The sequence below is a fragment of the Sarcophilus harrisii genome, chromosome 4 (assembly GCF_902635505.1).
Source record: "Sarcophilus harrisii chromosome 4, mSarHar1.11, whole genome shotgun sequence".
NCBI lineage: Eukaryota > Metazoa > Chordata > Mammalia > Dasyuromorphia > Dasyuridae > Sarcophilus > Sarcophilus harrisii.
In genome coordinates, this window is record NC_045429.1 from 393745664 (window position 1) to 393763511 (window position 17848).

Consider the following 17848-nt stretch of genomic DNA (forward strand, 5'->3'; position numbering starts at 1 on the left):
TTTTTCTTCCCAGGTTATTTATACCTTCTGAATCCAATTCTCCCTGTGCAATAAGAGAACTGTTCAGTTCTGCACATATATAGTGTATCTAGGATATACTGTGCCACATTTAACATGTACAGGATTGTTTGCCATCCGGGAGAGGGGGTGAAGGGAGGGAGGAGAAAAGTCAGAACAGAAGTGAGTGCAAGGGATAATGTTGTAAAAAATTACCCAGGCATGGGTTCTATCAATAAAAAGTTATAATTATTAAAAAAAAAATCAGGTTATATAAGACATGTGCACTTTGGGCTAGAAGTCCTCAAGGTCCCTTTTAATTCTAAAGTGGGGATCCTTACAACCTCTCTTGACAGGATCCTATTAATCTCTCCTTACCTGCTTCTTATAAGCGTGGGATACGTTTTTACCAGGAAGTCTGAGATATTCCTGTTCGTGAGGTCCTGTAGGATTTCCGTGCTTCGTTGTACTCTCTGGGGACATGAGAAAGGAAGCCCCGTTAATTATTTTGGAATCTAGAATCTACCTCTAATTAACGGAAGAATTTCATACCTAGTGGAAAAAAACTTTCTATTATCTTGTGGAATTTTGGTGACATAGCAAAATGTGAGTGAAGGTTGAAGTGTGTATGTTTAGCCACCAGAGGGGAGCATTGGTTCAAATTTAGTAGCAAATAATTTTTTCCCCCTAATCTGTCAGAATCAGCTTTTAGAAACAAGGTACACATGTCCCATCAACATGTACTTTAAATTGCTTAATTCTCTTCTGTTAATCTTTCCCTTCTTTTTTCCCCATCTCTTTTCCTTTTCCCCTTCTTTTTACTTCCTTTTCCCTTGACAATGATATCCATAGGTATTGCTAACTGCCCTGCTTGCCAAAGGTTGCTGACCTCAGGGACAGTCTATTCCAAATAGGTTCGGACTCTGACCCATCCCTGTTTTCCCTATCAAAACCCCCACAACTGTGTATTTTGTTTTTTTATATATTTAATATATGTTTATCTTGGTTCTGTCAGGAGAATATAAGCTCCTTGAAGGTAGACAACTATCAATCCTTTTTTCGGTGTACTCAGGATCTAGTGAACTGTCTACTATATAGTAATGTTTAATAAATACTTGCTCATTGATTGATCTAAGCCAGAGCTACTTCATCAAGGTTGGCGAACTTGTTTCTTGATAATTTGATGTTTTAATAATTGTATTTCAATATAATTATTTTAAGTTGTATATATGTTATTTTATGCATTTTAAAACAATATTTTGAAAAGAGGCCACAATCTTTACCAGATGATTAAAGAGGTTCACAACACACACACACACACACACACACAGAGTTAAGTAACCCTAATGTTGACTCTTCCTTTTGTAGTTCAGATAAATCAGCCATCCCTCTTTGCCTTCTTTGTTACTTAAGAGTCTAATCCAGAATTCTGGATTTGTATATTTAGGATTAAAGAGTAGATTGTTTAAACAAAATTAGAGCTAAAGGAGACCTTGGAGATAATCTAATTAGCCAGGACAGCTCTTCACCACCACTAAAACAAAAGTGAGAGGGCTGATATTCCCTACCCATCCATATTTCCCAGTATAATGTTCTTAGAAAGAGAGTTCAGAATCTTAGAAAGATTTAGAACTAGCAGAGCATTAGTGGCCACTTTACCCAACCACTTGCCCTTCACTTTATAAATGAAGAAATTGAGTTCTAGAGGAGTGAAGTTATTTGTTCAGTCACAAAGGAAGCAAACCCCAAGGTCCCTAACCCCAAATTTGACATCTTTCTCCTGAACCAGTCCCACACAATACAATCTGCCCTGGGTACTTGGAGCTAATTAAGGTCCCAGTAATGGCTCTGCTGAGAGGGTTAGATCTCTTCTGCTTGGCTTAGATTTCAGGGGCACCGATTTCATAGATTTTTAGGGACATAGCTTCCAGTTCACTTCAGGGACAAGTCTTAATAAGAATAGCTGTTGAACAATGAAATGAGCTGCTTCCTCAGCTTCCTCAGTTCCTCATCATGAGATGTCACAGATGAGATTCAAATTTCAGTTTAATAGCTACCTTGTTGAGCTAGGTAGGCCATCCCGGCCTCTGAGATACCTTGTAATTTCTTCTTGGGGTTGAACTTAATTGACAAATAAGTACAAACTTGCCTAAGAGAATAAATCTTGCTGACCTCATATCATATTTCACACCCACCAACCTCAGACAGCTTTCTAGGCTTCTTTTATATTAATTTATGATAGGGAGTCACAGAAGCTTCTTGAGCAGGGAGTGACATGGTTGATGTGGGCATAGGAATGACACCATAAATTGGTAAATAAATGATTAGAGAGAGAAAGAGAATGAGTGTGTGAATGAGGAATACTGAATACATAATGAATGCTGAATAACATAACATAGTAAAACCCTCAGGAAATACTGGCTGAGTGATAGAGTGGGAGGGTAGATTTAGTACTTGTTCTGCCTTTCGGCAGAGGTCTTTTTCTATATTACTTCCTATAGTTCTCTCTGGGTAACTCTCGATGAAAGGAAACGAAGGTCCAGCATGGTCCATTATTCAGCTTCTGTTGGCTGGGACGCATCATGTACTTATTCTCTCGATGCTATGCTCAGTGATCAGACTCTCTAGGAGAGCTGACTGGTACCTGAGGAGGAAGGAGCCCCCCTGCCCCCTCAGGGCATTCTGGGAGCATTGTGAGCTTCTCTTGGGTGCTGCACTTGCAGGCAGGAGACGGGTTGTCTGCTGTCCATTTCTGATTCTGGAACAGATGAGTCATGTTAGGAGAAACAGAGGGGGTCTTCCAGGATGTTGAATTGCCACAGGGATAATTCCTGGATCAGGAAAGAGAGAATATTTTAAATTCCAATTATGATATTCATAAAATACTCAGAAACAGTATGAAACACTGGAGCACGTCCTATTACATTACTACTCTCAAGTCAATTTTGCAATTATTAAACACCTACTATGTGCAAGCCACAATGCTGGGCAGGGGATGCTGAAATACGCAGATGGGTTGAACATTTACTTTTTAGAGATCTATAACCAGAACAACAATTTTTTAAAATGCTCTCAGGAACCTCATTATTTCTCAACACTTTATCAGCCTTGGTACTCCCGCTTCATCAGTATCCTCATTACCCTCTGATTGCAAAAAGCTTCTCCCATCATCTCTATTTAAGGAAGGTACCCAGCCAACTATCTCTTCATTTCCCATCTGGCTACCTTGTTCTGAACTTCTCCATCATATCCCAGCATCAGGTACCTCCTCCCCTCCTTTTTTCAGTTTTCTTTAGTGTGGTATCTTCTCTCAATTGACTTCTTGAGGGCAGTAATTGTCTTTCATTTTCCACAACTGTATCAGCAGCATCTAGCATCATGCTTGGCACATAGTAGGCAGTTTAATAAGTATTTATTGACTATTGATATTTCCCTGATACCTGTATTTCATTCCTGTCTGGGAATTCCCAGTACAGAAACTTCCTTTGCCAAGGAAGATCAATAATAATTAACTTTAAGCCTTAGAGTTGCTTGGGGGCACTGAATGTCACATGGCTAGAATAAATTGGAAGCAGGGAATGAACCTGGCTTTTCAAAGTTTGTTCTCTATCCCATTCTCCATGCTGTCTCTCACTAATAACAACTCTGCTTTATAGAGCACTTTAGGATTGGCAAAGGATCTCAAATTATGTAACTTGAGTCTCATTATTATGTCTATTTTGTAGATTCTGACACTGAGGTTCAGAGATGTGTCCAAGACCATGAAAATTGTGGGAGAAAGGGACACGATTAAATATACTAATAATCATAGCTCCTATAGGATATAAATGCTATATTTGACTTGGATTTTGATAGATGGATAAGATTTCAACAAACAGATGTACTGCCTTTTTTAGACAAAGGATAGTTTTCAATTAGAAAACCCCAATAATGCATGAGTTTGAAAGCTGTAGGATCATTTATGTTTGTACAACCAAATTAATCAATATAGCAAATTTTTAGTAAGTACCTACTATATATACAGACCTATATTAGATACTGTGATATCAAATGCACAAATGAAACAGTTCCTGCCTGCCTCAGGGAGATCACATTTCAAAGATTACAATCAGAGGTAAAGTCCTAAATTTTTTACCACCCCATTCTTCATCTCCACAGGGCCTAGGCAATGCTTTGTAAGAGTTGTTTGGGGGTTGCGTGATTCACTAATTTTTCTGGGACATCTTATCCAGTTTCTGGATTGTCCAGATTCTTTCCCCCCCCCCCTTTATCTTCTCCTTTTGGCCATTTTTCCCCCTCCTTCTCCCTTTAGGAGGTGAAAGACATAAAAAAAAAAAAAAAGATAAAGTTCTGACATGCTTATTTGGCTACTTAGCAGCCTTGAAAAAAAGAACTAATAGCTTATCTTTTTTCTTTCTTCTAACCATCCAAAGCATTTTGTACTAATATAGCACTTATTATTATATTATTAGTATATTTATCATATCCCCTCCTCCCACTACTTTCATGGTCTTGGGCATATTTCTCTGGGCTTCAGTGGAAGAGTCTGCAAAATGGGGATATGATGAGGAGGTTTGGGGATTGCTCCCAGATTTGCCTCCAGGAGCCCCCTTCACAGAACAGGAAGAAACTCCAGTGACCGTCTGATCCAGGGCACACAGAAAAGGATTCTGACCTGGCTTTGCCTGACATGATGTCATCCAGTTTCTTCTCAAAGAACCTTCAGGGAGTGGGGGAGTTGAGATCTATCCCCACTATTTGGGTCTTGACCTCGTGATTCTCCAATTCCTACGACCCTGATGTTTGAGTGGCAGCAGTTTATGTACAGAAGCCCCCCTCAGTCTGGTTCCCTTGTAGTCCACCCTTCATGTCCTTTCATGCTCCTTGAAAAGAGCCACAGGGTGAGAGAAGATTTTGGTCTCCATCCCTTTGGGGTTTCACACAACCTTCCATAAGACCATTCGGGGCTGGAAGGTCCCATCAATCTCTGGAAAACCATCTAGTGTAACTCTGCCTTCGTTCAAAGATATTTATAGGACAGGAGACTGAAGCCCAAAAAGACTGAATGCCTTGTTCAATGTCACGGCGGCAGGAAGAAGCTGAACCAGGTGTCCTGATCCTGTTGTGGAGTGCAGGGCTTGTTCCACTCCCCAGATTGCCTTTCAGTGCTAAGTTCCTACACAAGCCCAGGTCCCAGGGACTTTCTGCCCATCTCTTTTCCATTTAGAAAACCAGAAACAAGAGGGTTCAGACTTACGGGAGCGACGCGTCTCTCAGGCAGCGGTTCCCGAACCCCGGTTTGTTCAGGAGGACTTCAGTAAGGGTGGACAGCTGCTCGTTGTCCGGCTGTTCAGAGCTAAGCAGATTGGGAAAAGCTTTATTTTCCAGAAGCAATTCTGTGGCAGCTGTTCCTGGGATCATGTGGGGAGGAAGCTGGCTTGAAGTAGCCCATGGGAGCCTGGCCCTCTCTCTCTGATGCTGGATCAGAGTCATTAACAGTGACAACAGCTAACGCGATCAGCTCTGGAAGTCATGCTATACATGGCATTTCATTTGTTCCTCCCCAAAATACTACCAGAGAGCAGGAATCACCCAACCTCTATTTGCAAAGGGGGAGAGAGTGAAAGATCTGCTAGAAAATAGGAGGTGTTTGGTATTGAATCAGGATTCAGACCCGGCTCTCCTGCTTCTCTCAATCTGGAGATTTTGTTCGTTCTGTTGTTACTGCGCCATAAGGACCGAGATCGCCAGACCAACGAGTGTCAGATCTGGAACCCTCAAATCCTAATGCATCCAAGGAGGGGCCAAAGGGGAACTTGTCAAGGTTTGGCTTCAACCCCGCTCTGCCAGTCATTTTCTATGGGATTTGCCTGGTCCTGGACACTGCCTGTGTTATAACTTTCTGAGAAGTAAAAGCAGAAGTTCAGACGTCTAAGGTCATGAGTCTATTAGTTTCAATAGGCCGGGTGAGTCGAGGGCCTTAGACTAGCCTGTGGCTCCGGTTAGCAAAGCCTGGGCACGCTTGTGGCACCCAAACACGGGCCATGGACCGGGGAAAGAACGGGAGAAGCAAGACCTGGCGTGACCCTCGGACCGCTGACCTGAAGAAGGTGTACTGCTGTCCGTAAATCCAGGGGTGAAGCCGCAAGGCGGGATACTCTCCAAAGGGGGGGATGCTGATGGCAAGCAGCAACGCCATACACACAAAGCCGGCTGGGAGCACAATCTGTGGGACAGCAGAGGTGTCTGTCACCTCCCGAGCAGGCACAAAATCCCCGGCTGGAGCCGCCCCCCCCCCCCCCCCCCCCCCCCCCCCCCCCCCCCCCCCCCGCGCCCCCCCCCCCCCCCCCCTGTCCCCCCCCCCCCCCCCCCCCCCCCCCCCCCCCCCCCCCCCCCCCACGGCCTTTTCTGAAACCTGGTAAATGGTCCCCTCTGACCGGGTCTTTGGAACCCAAGCCCGACACTCCTCCCACTGTCATCACTTAACACCAGCTGACACTTTTTAAGCACCTAGGATGTGCCGGGCAATTTACAAATGCTATCTCACAACAACTATGGGAGATGGATGCTGTTATTGTCTCCCTTTCACAGATGAAGAAACTGAGGCAGACTGCCAGGGTTGGACAGTAAGTATCTGAAGCTGAATTTGAACTCGGTGCTTCCTGAGGCCAGGTCCCACATTTCAATGATAGTGCTACCTAGCTGCTTCACCTTACACACCTTATATTCCTCTGTGCCTCAGTTTCCCCTTGGGTAAGAAGAGAGATAATAATAGCACTAATGTGCCCAATATAGTGTGAGGATTAAGTATAATTAATATAGTATATATATTATAATTAATGCAAATATTTAAATAATTTAATAATAACGTAAACTCTATCACTTTTGAGGGGTTTTGAATCTGTTGTTTTTATTGCTGTAGGAAACTCTTGGTGAGAAAAATTCTTCTATCAACATCTATGAGCACTTATTCTACAACATGGAGTCTTGGGGAGTTGCCTATATAACATAAATTACACTAATTTTACTACTTAGTTGAGTTTGACTTTAATGAAACCAGTTTGTGTTACTGAATAATAATAATCCCTAAGCTTTTTGTGCAAGTTATATCATTTGATCCTCACAAAAGCCCTGTGAGGTTGATGCGATTATTATCCCCATTTTACAGATGAGATTGAGGGAGAGGGGAAAGAGAAGCAAAGAAAAAGATGGAAAGGAGAAAGAAAAGAGGTGAGGAGAGAAGAAAGAGAGCTAGAACCCATAGATGAGAAGGTGTGTGTGTGATGTGTAAGTCACGATAAAAAGATTGAGAGATTGGGATCACAAACCTTAGGACTGTCTCACCATTCATAAGTGTCAAGTCTTAAGGAACATTTGACCCAAACCAAAGGGTTGAATACCTGAGCAAGGAAGTCTTTGTGGCTCCGGGCAGCACGGTAGAACCTCTTGATAAGCAAAGCCTGGACGTGCTGACAGAGCAGCTGAGGACCCTTGTTCAGCGGCATCCCGGCGTCCTCCGCCTCCTTGCTGGCCTGGCCCTCAGCAGGAGGGATCGGTTCTGGAGTTGGGGAGCCGTTCAAGGTCTGGGATCCTCTTGTGGTTTTCTCACTGCTATTCAAACCGGGGTTTCTGAAGCTAAAACTTGGTCCTGTCTGATAACTGTCACCTGATTTTAGAAATTGAATTGAAGGAATCATTTGGAAAAATGCTCATAAGATAAAAAAAACTTTTCATCCAAAGACACAAACACACACACAGAGACAGAGAAAGAAACAGAGAGAGACAGAGATGGAGAGAGAGACAGAGACAGAGAGAGACAGAGAGAAAACAAGCATGTGTCTGTTGGTAGGTTTCAACAGTTTCTACCTACAGCTCTCCTTGCCATTGTGAACAATGGCAGATGATTACATGATCATAGATTTAGAGATAGAAGTCTCTAGCCATAGAGTCCAACCTCTTCATTTTTCTTCTTTTTATAGACAAAGAAACTGAGGCCCAGGGGATTGCCTAAGGTCACATAGCAGTAAGCAGCAGAGGAGGCATTTGAACCTATTAGTTCAAATTTACACTGAATAACCATAATCATACAATGGCAAATACCAAATGTATTCTTGACAGTTAAACCCAGTGTTCTGGGCTCTCCAAGGCTTTGGCTTACATGATTCTCACAGAAAGAGAGTCTTTAAGTTAAAAAAAAAAACAAAAACACAAACCTCATCATATGAACCCCTTACCTACAAACAGTGCTCCTGATTCAGAATCTCCTGTGACCCTCAGGAAAATCTGACAAGAAAAAAATTGTGGATGTGAGTTGGGTATTTGTATCTATATGTCCAATAGTTCGGTTTCATTAAGTTTACATTTTATGTAGGAGAAAATATGTTCTAGCTTTTCATTCATTTATTCAATCAGTTAACAAAAATGTCTAAAGGATAAAAAATTTAGAAAGGACAGACACTGGCCTCCAGCTTACAATCTAGTATGTTGATAAGACACAGACCTGTGTAAGGAAGGATTAGTCAAATGAATCCCAGATCAATTTGATAAGTTCCTCAAGCAACCTGATGGCAAGGGCAATAATTGGATGGAAGCTAATGGACATTTCTTCATGGAATGTGAGCATGATCCACTGGAGCCATATTGCCTGGGTTCAGGGGCTGAGGCTGCCTCCAGTGACTAGCTGACTGAAAATCATCTGCCCATCCCTATGCTCTATAAAAGCAAGCTATAAAATCCCACCTGGGGTGCACTACAGCTAAGTCACTAAATGCATAACAAGTATGGAATAGCCTTTATTTATTGCCTGCCACCCCCATCTACAGAATATCCAGAAGACATAAAGTACTCGTTGAAATCATTAATAGATATTGGAGCCCATCAAACATTCAAATAGATTAACAGACTCCCCAGGAGCTTCCAGAAGCAGCCCCTTCCCACAGACCTGCATTGTCAGAGTAACTCATAGTAATAGTGGGGTTGTCAAGGACCAAAGCTCCTGCCTCAAACCCACAGAGCAATCCTCACTGGCCAGCCTCTTTCATCTCCAAGAAGCAAACTGTTGATGAAAACTCTTAGGAGACTAATACAAGACTGCTTGAAGTTAGAAACTCTCAAATTTGACATTATACACAAGGAAATTCCCAAAGCTTGTACTGCTCAGGAATTCCTTCTTTATTTTAGAGAAAGATTCTGGGATTGCACTGCCTAGGAACTTCAAAATACTCGTTGTCCTTAACAGAAGGTTAGTTTCAAGAGCCAAGCTCTTTCAGGCTATATGTAAGCATGTATTTGCCAATGGCTTCTGTTCTTGGGAAAGGGAAAAAAAGAAATCCCCGATTCCCTCTTACCCATAGCTTAAATTGGTCTGCAATCTACGGGGAAAGAAAGGGAAAAAGGAGAGTGCAAGAAAAAGACAGAGAGAGAGCAAATAGAATAGAGAGGGAGAGAAAAAGAGACAGAAACACAGAGAGACATACAGAAAGAGAGACAGAAAAAAACAAGAAGAGAGGAGACAGACAGACAGACAGAAATAGAGAGATAAAGATAGAGATGGAGAGACAGAATGTGAGAGAGAATCTCAACCAGCTCCATTTTACAGACCATGGGGCAAGGATAACTCTTCCAAAAAACCTTGCCCTCTGACTCTCAGTCACTAATCACCTGGCAGCAGGTCCTAGTTCCTGAGGACCCACCATAGGAGTTGCCTGGTCCTCTCAGTAAGGGGTCAGGATGCATGCCCGCCTCTGGGGAAAATACCTTCTGATGCCTATAGGCAACAGTGTGTAATATCTTCAGGTACACTGGGGAATCTCATCAAATTAGAACCCCTCAAGATAAGATAATTCTAATGCACAATCTCATCGAATCTCTTAAGATACTCTGAAAAACTGCAGCAGAGCCTCTTTTACCTCTTCCAGGGGAGTGTCAGAAATCCCAAAGCTGCTGAGGCCCAGGTCTGGGAGTGTTTCCTCCAATTCTCTGAAGAGGCTGGCATAGGCCCTCTGCTTGAAATCCTTATTTGGGAGGAGAAAAATAAGCTCTTGGCCAATACATTCTACTAGCTTTGCTTCTGGCACATGATGGTGGATCATTTCAATCAACACATTTACATCTCCTGGAAAGAATCAGAACATGACCAATCAATCAATAATGTATAATTATGTGCCCTGACAAAGACAAGTGTTGTCCCTGCCTTCAGGAAGCTCTATTGGAGAGAGATAACTTGTCCACAGGATGTAAATACAAGGTATAAACTACATACAAGGTAATAGTTGGGGGAGGGACTAAGGAGTAAGAGTGAAGTAAGGGGTTGGGAGGAGATATACTAGAGTTCCTGGGGATAACAGGAACAGCTTTACGTGTGAACGTCATATCCAGACACTGGTTTTCTAGTTTGTTACCTTTTTTTCTCCTCCTCTCCCTTCTATCCTTTAGCTAATTCACTCCTCATTATTGGAACTTTTGAAAATGTGAAGTAGTAGGGACCAGAACATGGTGTAAAGCTCATATTAAATTGCACTGGTTTGATTATTTCCATGAAAGCCACAAGAGGCAGGGTGATAAACATGTCCATAAAGGGTACCTTGAAATAACCAACCAATCAATAATCAGCTCTTCAAGGCTCAGAGGCAGCCTTCTAGCCATTATACCATGCTGTGTCTCAAAAATGTGAAAGCAAAATACACATGGCCTCTGCCTCCAAAGACACAAATAACCTTCGTGTCATATTTAAACTTTAAAATGGGTAACAAGAAATGAAAATGGAGGGAGAAGGGCAATCTTATGGATTATATTCCTCTGATAGAGTGAAAACTACTCAAAAGCAGGGATAGAATAATTTTTGTCATAAGATACATATCCTTATGGGATAGCTAGGTGGTACAGTAGATAGATCTCTGGGACACAGAGTCAGGAGAGTTCATCTTCCTGAGTTCAAATCTGTTCTCAGACACTTCCTAGTTGTGTGACCCTGGGCAAGTTCACTTAACCCTGTTTGTCTCAGTTTCCTCATCTGTAAAATGAGCTGGAGAAGGAAATGGCAAACTACTACAGTATCTTTGTCAAGAAAATCCCAAATGGGGTCAGGAAGAGTCAGACGTGACAGAAAAATGACTAAATAACACGTATACCTACATGGGATGTCTAAATGTCTAGACATGACTCAAGGGTGATATGCATAGAAATCCTTGGAATCTGACTCCCCCTTCTACGAGAGAGACTGCAATTTCTACTTTTAATGGGGAAGAAAAGAGAGGTCATGGCCTGTCTCCAAGAAAGTATTGGTTTAGATTTATATCTATCTGCCCCCCTTAAATAATGCTTGTCTAAAGGTACAAGTCTGGTTCAGAACAAAAGCTACTTCTCTGGTCCCTACCCCTTAAGAGTAAGGGTATCTCTTTACATAAACTCACCAGCCTAATTCTTTCCCACTAAATGCTCATTATATAAAACAGCATCACAAATAAACTATAATGAAAAAACATTTATGCAAAACAAGAGACAGAAACTGAAACATTTCTACAGATTAGAATATATTACAAAATATTCAAGAGTGAAATGTCTACCTAAGGTTTCAGCTTCACAAGGGAAATTGCCCTGATGGCAATAAGAAAAAATGTTCTCTTTGAACTTTCTGAAGTGGGAGGGCAGGTGGATGACAGGAACATGTTGACTACCAGCTTCTTATACATAGCTACAGCATTGAAAATCCTTTTAATTGTGTCTCTCTCAAAGAAGGAAATAGAAAAACTGAGGAGACACCAATTCACTGTTGGTGGAATTGTGAATTAATTGATCCAACCATTTTGGAGAGCAATGTGGATTTATGCTCAAAGAGTTATAAAACTGTGTATACTCTTTCACCCAGCAATACTTGCATGAAATAATGAAGAGTGAAATGAACAGAATCAAGAGGCATGACCATAGAAAATATTTCCAACTCCCCTCAGATTCTTTCAAAGCAGTATGAAGATTTGGTAGCACATACCCTTAAATAGATTTTAAATACTTTCTCTAAGTAATTAAGCAAAACTCATCATTTACATTTTCCTTTTTTTCCCTTGATAATCTAGATTTCAAAAAAATATATTTTCTAAATCTCAGGGTGGGGGGGGGTGGACAGTCTGTTCTAAACTAGGAACTTTCTTTGTTTTCTTTCTGAGCAATAGGCAAATGCCTCCTTCTCTAGGAAAGGGTAGCAGGCAAAGTGGATATTCCAAGGATATTAGCAGAACTGATTTTTGAGAAACAGTACGTCAGGAGAACCTGGGCAGTGGGCCCCACTGGATAGGGCACTGGACATAGAGTCATGAGAGACCTGAGTTCAAATTCCCATTCAGAGACTAGCTTGATGACCCCGGGCAAGTCATTTAATAGTATCTCAATTCTCTCATTTGTAAATTCTAAGTTCCTTTCTGGCTCCAGAGCTCTGATCATATGAGTCAGGACCTTAGATGGCATTTCTAGAACTCAAGATCTTTTTAATTTGGGAGGGGAGGAAGAAAACACTTGGCTTTGGCTGGATCCGAGAGGTACGAGGGGAACATTTTTTTCTTCTCATTAAAGTTCTACTGAGCAGGATACATGAGGCAGGGATGACAAATATTACGGACAGAAGGACAGCAGCCCCGGGTACAGCACACCAGTGTTTTCACTGCTTACCATCCAATACTTGTTCTGCTGTTATCTCTTCAACCTTTGGGCAGCTGATGGACGGACCTTTAGATGTACAGCTGCAGGTCTTCTGTAACAGGTAAGTGAAAGGGAATGAGAAGAGAGCAATCATTTCATTAGCTGTGGCCAGCAGGCCCTTGTTCTCCTCGGTTACCATCCCAACACCTATTTGCCATAACTAGGAGCGTGAACAACAAAATCTCTCCTCACCATCAGAAGGCTATTTCTGGGCATTTCGTTGAAGAAGCTGCTACTGGGCTGAGGGTAGGGAGGAAGGGAAGGAAGCCCCCATCATCCTCTCTCTGCCTACACCGAGGCTTATATTTCCTTCCCAACCTTCATCCTTTTTCATCCTCCCCAGGACCTCTGGGCTCAGCATTCCTCAGTGTTTATTCTCCCAGGCCATTCCCTCTCCTAGACTTCAATCTTCTTCTTTCCTGATCTTGGCAATGCCCATTCAGTGATTAAGACAAAATAAAAAATGGAACAAATAATGGCCTCTTTTACTTAGTAAAACACACATACACACAACCGTACAAAACCAGTTGTGGGGGGTGGAGAGAGACACTCAGGGGATCTTGAGTGAATCACTTATTGTAGAGAGCCAGAACTCTGGAGAAGTATACTTGAAACAAGATGTTAACTCAGAGGAATCGATGAAACAATGGTTCTCTAGTTTACATATACTTAGTACTTAGCATGGTGATGTAAGGGTTCTCTAGTTCATATATGCATAGTGTGCTGTAATGATGTAATTGTAATAGGGTATATAACAACCAATAAGGCCTGGAAGAGAGACATTCCATCTCCCACCATGTGGTCGCTCTTCTACCCCCTTCACTTCTCCACTGAGACCAAGACTCACCTGAAGGTCCCCTAGAAAACTAGCCCAGTCCCAGGGGAGGGGGGACAGACTCTGAAGGAGATAATAAAGATAAATTTTGGACTTTATTCCTGACTATTCTTGCAGTGATTATTCTGCTGAAACCAAAGCCCAGAAAGCTAGCCCAGAACATTACAACTTATTGTCTCAGGGTCCCAGGCAGCTCCCCAAAGCTAGATAACAGTGGAATTGCTGTTATATTGGTGAGGAATTTCCACACTGGGACTCCTTGCATTGATTCCCTATACATTTTTTACACTATACGTTTTATATGCTACTTACACATATTCCTGGACTATAATTTAGAGCTGGAAATAACATCTTAGGCCAACCAGTGTGACCTTTTTATTTTACAGATGAGGAAACTGAGGTCCAAGAGAAGGACCATGGCTTGGCCAAAGTTATAAAGCCAAACAGCCGAAGCAAGCATCTGGGTGGGCCTCTGGACTTCCCGCCCAACATGCGTCCCACTGAGCCGAGGTCGGACATCTTGTTTTGCATTGATTTCATTCCTTCTGGGAGATCATGGGCCTCTGAAATCTCTCCAGAAGGACAGAGGGAGCCGGACAGAAACGTACCTCGCAGCCTTTCCCGTGGCTCTGGATGTTCTTCATCTTCCGCACCAAGGTTAGATAGAAACCTGTGCCGAAGCAATTCTTCAGAAAGAGGGGAGTCCCTGAGCAGTAGAGTCTGCCCTGGGAAATGATGGCTATCCGGTCCCCCAGGAGGTCAGCCTCGTCCATGTGATGAGTGGACATGATGATGGTTCGTCCTGGGGGGGAGGAGCAAGAGACACCATTCAGCCGCCACCCCGCCCTCCCAGGGACTCCTCCTCAGGGAGCTCCCTCTAACAGTGATCTTGCAGAGGTGGACTTTTCGGTAACACTGAAGGATCGTACTGGATTTGACACGGGCGTGAATGTTCTGTGTATAACACCAGCCAGGCAAACTGAGAGAGGAGGGCTTCATCCCGTGGCGCCGATTCCAGGAGAAATCTGGTTGAGATCCAGATCTAAGAGCAGGCCCAGGGCCTACCTATGGGAGCCCAGCCAAGTGCTGTGTGACATCTCGTCGGTGTTCACTGGACCCAATAACGCACCGACTGCGCCTCCTGCACCCGGGCACTTTATGTGTGTGTGGGCCCTCGTGGCGGGCAAAAATGCTTCTCTCTGAATCTCTGGGAAGTGGGCCCACATGCATGATCGACAAACGCTAAGCAAAGGAGGCAAGTAGAGTTCTGGGCTATTAAACCACTAGTGACTAGCACATGGAAAGCTTATGTGGTGGCAGATGGTCAGGAAATCAGGAATCATCCAGATCTCAAGCTGATTTTTGGTTGTGTATCCAGAACCCTTTTACTATTGCTCACCACTCTCCATTCAGTTAGCTGACCCCACAGGGCGGGGCAGGGGGAGGGGGTAAGGCACGCAGAGAACAGCCCCCCTGGCTCCCTGGCTGAGGTCCGTTACCTGAGCGATACTTCAAGAGCAGATCCCAGATGGAGCGCCTGGAGTAGGGATCCACCCCAGAGGTGGGCTCATCCAAAACGATCACCTTGGCGTCTCCCACGAAAGCGATGGCCACTGACAGCTTCCTCTGCATGCCCCCTGCGGACGCCAGAAGACCCTCGCATCACAATGTTTGCGAAGGAGGGCAATCCCTCGACGTTTAGAATTATTCCCAGCTCGCCAGAGAAGCTCATCTAACACAAAAGGCATTCGGGACCCTGGCCTCCCGGGAGCAAGTCATCTGAAGAAGAGCAACCCTCCTCCCCCCTCTCTCTGGCCAATAGCCTCCATCTCCTCCTTCCTACTTTAGCCCAAACTCATATAAATATCAGACAACCTGGCAGAGGCGGCGTTCTTCTGCCATCCCAAGAGCAAAAAGGCCTGGTTTCAAGTGTGACCTCCCAGGTGCCGGTTGTGTGACTGTGTGACTGGGAACAAATCCCTAATCTCTCGGTGGTCCCCGACCAAGTTGAGGGTGCTGAACTGCACTGCTACAAGGAGGAAACTCCTGAGGAGTTCCTCAAATCATCAAAGTCACCATTTTGACTCCAAAAACAAACAAAACCTAACTTGTAACATAGTAGGAGCTTCATAAACGCTGGCTGAATGAATGAACGGATGGAAGAGTGAACCTGGCTGCCTGATCTTTTCCATCGCTCATCCTCAATGAGAACTGATGGAGAGGAGTTACTCCCAGGATATTTCCCAAAGAGGAGGAAATCTTTAAGGAACTTTCTGAGTTCCTGGCTGCTCATCTGTTTCAAACCCAATCCCATTTAATAGGCTCCCCACACTGTGACTGTCCCCCCCGCCCCCCCTCGACTTAAAACCAAGGTGCACCTGACAGATTCTGAGCCTCTTCGTTCCTTTTGTGGTGCAGGCCTGTGTCTTCCAACATGGTTTCCATCTCCAGCTGCGCCTCCTTCCTGGACTTCCCCTTCAGCTGTGCATATAGCAGGATGTGCTCAGCCACCGTGAGACTGTGGGAACAGAAAGGAGGAACGGCCTCAGAATTCGGGGGCCAGGGAGCTGCGCTGAGGAAAACATGGTCACCTCCACTTAATTCTCCCCTAGAAAAACTATTCAAGTGAACGACTTAAGACTCCTGTAGAAGGACAGCCAGAGCCTCAAGGCTAACTGCCTCTGAGTAACAGCTTTCATGGCGCTTGGGAAGGAGAGATGCCCAAGATGGGCCCTGGAGTGCTCAGTCTTTGCTCGGGTTGGACTTACTAGTGGAACAGGATGTTGTGCTGTGGGCACATGCCGAGGTCCTGCCGGATGGAGTCCATGTGGGTCTCGATGTCCTTCCCACCAATCAGTACCGTGCCAGAAGTAGGAGGGATCAGCCCAGTCAGGATGGACCTGGAGAAGTAGACCAACATGTAAACATGCTAGAAAGGGGGAACCATTCAGACCAAGTCAAGGAGAAATCTTCCCTTTGTTCTAATTTGAACTCACTAAAAGAGACTGCAAACAGCCACCAACAGTGCGCATTTATCTCCTACTTCAGATAATCACATCTATCTCCCTCCACTGGGATTCGGAGGCAGGGAGAACTGAGTTCAAATGCTGACTGTGGTATTTACTAGCTCACGGCCCTTGGCAAATCACTGAGCCACTCTGTGCCTCGGTTTCCTCATCTGTAAAAATGATGGAGTTGGGCTCAGTAGGCCTTAAGGTCCCTTCTATCGCTAAACCTGTAATGCTATGAAGTTTATTAATTCCCTCCTAGGTAAAGCAGCAAAAGCAGTCATTGGGATGCAGGGGAAAGATCCTTATCACAGATGTTTCCAGCCTGTGTAAGCCTGGGCAGGTCACTTCTATCACTTCAGCCTTAGTGAGGGGTCCAGAGTCCTATGAGCCCAAAGGCCATGCCCGATATGTATCCGAAGTGGAACTTCCAAACCTTCCGGACTCTAGGCTCATATTCTGCCCATAATATCATGGTACCTCTGGATCAACTTTTAGGGAAGATATTTTTTAAAAAGATTTTTCCTTTAGAAAGGGGCTGGTTCACATGAAAAGAAGACTGGATGGGAAGTCTAAGAATCTGGGCTCTAGTCGGGCCCTTCCCTGGGGTTTCTTGGAGAAGCTGACTTCGCTGCCCCAGGACTCAGCTTATTCCAGCCTAGAGTGTGTGAGGGACCTAGCTTCCCTCCAGCTCCTGGGCAGATCTGACACCCAATGGGCACCCGACCTGCGCGCTGACTGGGCCCCTGGCTTTCGGGCTAGCCAGGCGCCTCTCCCGCCCTGCCCCGTCCGCCCCAGCCTGCCCGCTGTCCCGGCCATCTCCCGGGGACCCTCTGGCACTGCCCGCTGTCCGTGCCCGGAAAGGCCCCTCTCCTTCTAGGCTCAGAATTCCCAGACCGGTCCGGATCCAGCACAAGGACAAGCTCAGCAGGATCCAGAACCACCCGGGCACCTGCCCGTGCTTTGCGCAGCAGCAGCAGAGGCTCCCTGAGCAGGGGCCGTTTGCCCTTTTTTAGCCCGTGCCTGGGGCGGCAGGCGCGGATCCCGTAGCCCACCCCACACGGGCTGCATCCGAGGCTCCGGGGCTCGGGCCCGCAGAGGCCACGAGGGGGCAGGAGAGGCAAGGCCGGCCCGGGCTCACAGTCCTGGGCCCGCCAGGAGCATTCCTGGGCCGGGCGTGTGCCTGTGCGGCTCCTTCCTTATCTGGGGCTGGACGCCAGAGGCTGGGCTCCGGGCTCCCGGGCCGGCAGAGCCCGGGCTGCCCCGGGACGTGGTTCCGGGCCGGGAGCCTGAGAGCTGGTCGGGAGACGCCCAAGGG

General features: G+C 44.9%; 1 protein-coding gene across 1 annotated transcript in view; it reads right to left on the reverse strand.

Annotated features, from left to right (window-relative positions):
- The window catches only part of ABCA4 (ATP binding cassette subfamily A member 4), a 118846-nt gene that overhangs the window by 52773 nt on the left and 48225 nt on the right, over window positions 1-17848 (reverse strand). The window contains exons 11-22 of the mRNA XM_031967109.1: window positions 16291-16422; window positions 15901-16040; window positions 15022-15159; window positions 14131-14324; window positions 12658-12739; window positions 9906-10111; window positions 8232-8280; window positions 7398-7663; window positions 6099-6223; window positions 5255-5353; window positions 2642-2828; window positions 376-470 (exon numbers count right to left, since the gene is read on the reverse strand). Coding sequence (XP_031822969.1) covers window positions 376-470; window positions 2642-2828; window positions 5255-5353; window positions 6099-6223; window positions 7398-7663; window positions 8232-8280; window positions 9906-10111; window positions 12658-12739; window positions 14131-14324; window positions 15022-15159; window positions 15901-16040; window positions 16291-16422 — 1713 coding nt within the window. The remainder of the gene's footprint in view (window positions 1-375; window positions 471-2641; window positions 2829-5254; window positions 5354-6098; window positions 6224-7397; window positions 7664-8231; window positions 8281-9905; window positions 10112-12657; window positions 12740-14130; window positions 14325-15021; window positions 15160-15900; window positions 16041-16290; window positions 16423-17848) is intronic.